Genomic DNA, 5,939 nt, shown 5'->3' on the forward strand with positions numbered 1-5,939 from the left:
CATATCTACTATTTCTCTGAATCAAAAATCAAGGTTGAATCATTTTCCTGACCTGGGAACTGAGGGATGAGAAACAATGCTGGTAATTTAACTTAGAAACCGTCCTTCCTGCACATCCTTTATACGATTGAGTTTATAATAGTTGAAAGAAAGACAAACTCACTCCACTTGCTCTCCATCGTCAGGTAGGATGTTCCGGGTACACTGCAACAGGTAATTCCTCAGGAACAGACCCCTGAGTGGGTGCTGGACCCCGCGACACATCTCCACCAGGTCCTTCAGGATGTCTTTACGAGACTGAGGGAAGGAGCGGACGTAGACCACGCCCACTGTGATCAGCAGGTAGCTGCAGACGGAAAAACAAGCTGCTTAGGGTGAACATTGGAACCTTTAACAAAGCTCAGATCAGATGGTTCCCATGAAGCTGAAGAATTTAAATGATGAATACTAACAATTCAAACATTTGTGTATTGTAGGACAAACAGGTTGAAGCTGAGAGTTTGTAGAATCCACCATGATGTGGATCCAGTTAGAATGGATTCCTCATTAAAGCCCAGCTAGCTTCTATGGCCATAGCCTGTGATCCTAACAGCCAATCAGACTGAGGGGATCCAAGAGGACTACATCATGATCATTTGATGGACACATGCAGGTCTATCTAATAAAACCTCCACCCCTCTGCTTGGTTCCTCCTCCTCTGGGCATCAGATGTGAAGCAAAAGAGAAATAGTCTTCCCCATCAGAACCTAGACCGAGTGCCCCCATGTTCTGGGGGACCATACTCACAGCCTGGGTATGATGTTCCCGGCGTACTGGACCAGCTCGTACAGATCCGCCACCTTGCGTCCCTTGGCAAACTCGTCGGTCAGATAAACCTCCAGATAGTGCAGCTCATCAGAGATGGCCATGTCTGAAACACGCTCAGGAAGTAAAGCCAGGCTAAATGTGATAGCCCCCCAGCACATCACTGAGAGAACACAGCAGCAGACATTTCAGCTCAATCCCACAGCACCGTCCTTTACAGACACACTGGGTGAGAGAGAAACTCTTTACTTCCGTGGCCCAGAGAACAATGAAGGATACATAACTCATAGTAGCTCTTTGGAGAGAGCATGGAGGTCCTCAGCTCACCCAGCATGTTGGAGGCATGCTTCAGAGCATCCATCAGTTTGTTCTTATCCTGCAGAACACAAACAAAGAGTTCAACTGTAAGAGAAACAGATCCAGTGGTTCTGATGTGGAACATTAGCTTAGAAAATATTAAATCAAATAAGGAAGTTTATTAAGTGGTGTGAAACTTCCCAGTTAATGATGTTTAATGCGTCCCCAGGGACTGCTCCCAAAACACTGGAACCTATTTATCACCGTCAGCTACACTTCATGGCCTGATCACCACACCTAAATATACAAATATATCTGTGCACACAGTTGTGCATATATCACACGCATATATCCAGGATGGATGAATCCAACAACCATGGATGTTCGACTCAGTCCTTCAACCATTAGTTTATCTGAATGTTCTAAAGAGTGATCAGCATAACAGCAATTAATTGCAAAGGCAATATTTGCCTAGAAAATGAACTTTATCCCCAAAACACATTTCATCATCATTGCAGCCCTGCCTTAAAGGAGCAGCTAACATGGTTTCAGTGATTGCTCCATTAAAACAGGTGTGGGTGGTGATGAGGACAGGGCTGGAGATCAATCTGTCAGGATTCAGTCAGAATGACACCACTGGACACTTTAAAAAGAGGATGCTGCTTGGATTAATTGTTTCTCTGCTGTGAACCATGGTTATCTCTAAAGAAACACGTGCAGTCATCATTGCACTGCACAAAAATGGCCGAACAGGAAAGAGAATGGCAGCTAGAAAGATTGCACCTCAGTCAGCAATCTATGGCATCATCAAGAACTTCAAGGAGAGACGTTCCATTGCTGCCAAAAAGGCTCCAGGGCGCCAAAAAAGACCAGCGAGCGCCAGGACCGTCTCTTAAAAGTGTTTCAGCTGCGGGATCAGGCTACCAGTGGTGCAGAGCTTGCTCAGGAATGGCAGCAGGCAGATGTGAGTGCATCTACAATGTGAGGCGGAGACTCTTGGAGCAGAGCCTGGTCTCAAGGAGGGCAGCAAAGTAGCCACTTCTCTCCAGGAAAACCATCAGGGACAGACTGATATTCTGCTAAAGGTACAGGGAGTGGACTGCTGAGGACTGGGGGAAAGTCATTTTCTCTCATCAATCCCCTTTCCCATTGTTTGGGACATCTGGAAAACAGCTTGTTGGGAGAAGACGAGGTGAGCGCTACCACCAGCCTGGTCTCATGCCGACTGTAAAGCATCCTGAAACCATTCATGTGTGGGGTTGCTTCTCAGCCAAGGGAGTCAGCTCTCTCACAGTTTGACCTAAAAAAACACAGCCATGAATAAAGAATGGAACCAGAATGTCCTCCGAGACCAACTTCTCCCAACCGTCCAAGAGCAGTTTGGTGATGAAAGATGCCTTTTCCAGCATGATGGAGCACCTCGCCATAAAGCAAAGCTGATATCTAACTGGCTCAGGGAACAAAACAGAGATGTTGGGTCCATGGCCTGGAAACTCCCCTGATCTTAATCCCATTGAAAACTTGTGGTCAATCATCAAGAGACGGCGGACAAACGGAAACCTTCTGACCAAATGCAAGCATTGATTATGCAGAATGGACGCTATCAGTCCAAGGTGATTGAGAGCAGCCAGGGAGAAATGTCCTGAAGAAGAGGGGTCAACACTGCAAATACTGACTCATTCTAACTGTCATTAAATCAATCATTGCTTCTGTTACTCAGAATATGATGCAATTGTATTTCTGGACGTGATGGCGTCATCTGACATGGAAACCAGAGGGCAGCAGATCAGGTGAAAGTTTAATATCTGTGTCATTCTCAGTACTTTTGGCCATGACTGTAGTTCTGGGTGGACAGAGGAGGCAGTAGAAACAAGTAGAGCCCCCTCCAGCTCCTGCAGCCATTTCACCCAGACTGATCTCCTTAAACTGGGCACTGAAAGACAGAACCAGAAACGTGTGTCTTTCACAGCCCAACCAGATCCAGAGAGACTTGTTACGGATTTTATTCAACACAAAAAATAAAGTAAACGGCAAACAGGAAACGTCTCTCCTCCAGCAAAGCTGTCCGCTTAGAAGAAAATAAAAAATGACTGTTGTATTGAAAAATAGTCCTCACTCTGATAGCTGGACAGGTACACACACACACACTGTACTAAATAGCTGGTTCTTCTCATTTAAGGACAATAAAATTCACAGTGGTGAGAACAACCCTCGATAAAGTGAATAAAAATGTTATTAAGAAAGAAGAAATGAAAGTCAGACATTGCTTTGCAGCAACAGGCTGGTTTTAGTTAATCTGGACTAATTAGTATCCAGTAGGTTTCTACTTTTAAGGAATTGGACTTGGTGTTGATTCTGCAGACACATTAGAAATATATGCAGTAGGGTCGTCACTAGGGCTGGGTATCGATTCAGATTTTCCAAATTGATTCGATTCGATTCACAATTGTTTCGTTTCATTGATATGGAAGACATTCTCAGAAGAACCAATGCTGCAAATAGTAGAAACTTCTAGCTCAAACTTGGAGCATTACTAAAAAATTTACATATCTACATTAGGAATTAAACCCAACCCAGTTATTTTCTGGGCACGCAGGGAGTTTGCTGGTAACTTGATATCAAATGCCTTCTCAAGCTGCATTTGCCTCGGGGCTGAGTGGTGTCCCGTTAAATGGTTTCGAAGATTAGTTGTGTTTCCACAATACCTCACTTCTGCGTAGCAAATCTTGCAAACCGTTTTGCTCTTATCCAGTTCACTGCTGTCATTTTGTTTTTTAAATCCAAAATATTTCCAGACATCTGCCTTCAAACTTCTTGGAGGTGATTTCAGAGCTTCCGCCATATTGTTTTGGTGCGCTCCTCTCGCGCAGTGACGAGATCTCGCGGGACACGAGAAGTCATGAATGTATGGAAAGACGTATTATAATGGATCGATTTATGGTTTTTATGAATCGATATCGGCCTATTGAAAGGGAAATCGATTTAAATTGATTTTTTAACCCAGCCCTAGTTGTCACGATACTAAACTCTTCAACTTGATACTGATACTAAGTAAAATATTTGATATTCGATACCCTTTTCGATACCACAAGAATAAAAACAAAGACGCTAAAATTCAACAGAAATATTTTCATTAATAAAAAAATACAAGAACTAAATAAAAAAACAATAAGAATAATATTTTGAGGTTGTATGCTGTGCACAATATTAAGCAACCTTGATACAAGACTAATAAAATTACTTAAGTGTTCCTTCCTTGGCTATGCTTTGCACACATAATAATGACACCGGCCAAATCAGTTAAACTAAAATAATTCTCAGCAGCTGCACCTCTTAAAAAATAAGTCTGAAACTGAAAAGTGCGTACAATTATTCAATCACACAGTGTTCAGAAAGTGCATTTTCCACTATTCTGCACTTTAAAGGGCTGTATCGATACTTTTGAAAATGAGTATTGTATCCGGATACAATGTTTCAGTATCCATACTTTTAACAACCCTTATATGCAGAATACAGGATCTATAGTTATATTCAATATATAGTATATAGCTACATCCTGCCAGAGGGAAGGGGCTGAAATAGTTTGCAGATGGGGTGCGAAGGATCAGACACAATCTTCCCTGCAGGACTCAGAGTCCTGGAGGCGTACACATCCTGGAGAGATGGAGGATTGCAGCCAATCACCTTCTCTGCAGACAGGATGACGCGCTGCAGTCTGGTCTTGGCCGTGGCTCTGGCGTACCAGATGGTGATGGAGGAGAACCTAACCCTATCCCATCCCCCTGGGGAGCAGTGGGCTGCCATCGTGCAGCTCCCAGGGAGCAGTGTGGGGTTAAGGGTCTTGCTCAGGGACCCAGGGTGGCAGTCTGTGGGAGTGGGGTTCAAACCCACAACCTCAGGATTCTCAAGCCCTAACCAGTAGGCCGCCACTGCCCATCATTCCTTCTTGGTGAGGAAGTTGATGTTCAGCTCCTACTTTAGGTCCTGTGAGATGATCGTTCCCAGGAAGCAGAAAGACTCCACAGAGGAGTCCCAGAGGGTGATGGAGGTAGCTGGGGCTGAAGTCCTCACTGTTTTTAGAGCTCCAGGTTGTTCTCCCTGCACCAGGTCACCAGATGGTCAGCCTCCCACCTGTAGGCGGACTGGTCACCATCAGAGGTAAGTCCGGTGAGAGGGGTGTCTGTTGACAGACTGATGCCTGGAGGATCCTTCTAGAAAGCTCATGTGACCAAAGGCAGATGTTTGTCCACCATGACAGCTTCAACCTCTAATGAGGGGCAGCATCTGCCATCGCAGACCACCAAGGAGGCGTCTGCAGGCTCCTATCAAATCTGCAGACTACCAGCCATCATAGAGAGAAACGTGCTGCAGTGTCAGAAAGCTGAGAGGAACATTAACCTCCATGAGCTGCATCTCTGGAAGGAGCTGAGACTCCTAGATGAGAGGTGTGACTGACAGGGTGGTGGCCCAGATGGACTCTGAAGGCTGGACACTAAATGAGCTTCACTGTAAAACCTTTCTGATGTAACCAGGATAAAAAGCGACGTATGACTCGGATCATTTACAAGTTATTTCTGGGATTATTTGGGTTTGTCTTTCACTGAATCAGAGGAACTAACAGCTGTTAATTGTCACCTTTATTTCAGATGATCAGGTAGAAATAGCTTTATCCAAATTAAACCTCATTTACACGACCCTTAAAAAACCGATCCATGCCGAGACCGGTCCGAGCTCGGATCAGTTAACCAGGCCGAGCTCGGTTCTGACGACCGTTTACACGTCTAGCTCGTTCCGGTCGTGTCTGTCTACCTCGTTCCGGTCGTGTCTGTCTACCTCGT

At 44.8% G+C, this 5,939-nt stretch overlaps 1 protein-coding gene across 1 annotated transcript in view; it reads right to left on the reverse strand.

The window, feature by feature from the left end:
* The window catches only part of vps35 (VPS35 retromer complex component), a 17,888-nt gene that overhangs the window by 11,074 nt on the left and 875 nt on the right, over positions 1-5,939 (reverse strand). Inside the window, exons 2-4 of the mRNA XM_015384449.1 lie at positions 1,084-1,180; positions 787-910; positions 164-346 (exon numbers count right to left, since the gene is read on the reverse strand). Of these exons, the coding sequence (XP_015239935.1) occupies positions 164-346; positions 787-910; positions 1,084-1,180 (404 nt within the window). The remainder of the gene's footprint in view (positions 1-163; positions 347-786; positions 911-1,083; positions 1,181-5,939) is intronic.

Source organism: Cyprinodon variegatus, unplaced genomic scaffold, assembly GCF_000732505.1.
Source record: "Cyprinodon variegatus isolate N-32 unplaced genomic scaffold, C_variegatus-1.0 Scaffold312, whole genome shotgun sequence".
NCBI lineage: Eukaryota > Metazoa > Chordata > Actinopteri > Cyprinodontiformes > Cyprinodontidae > Cyprinodon > Cyprinodon variegatus.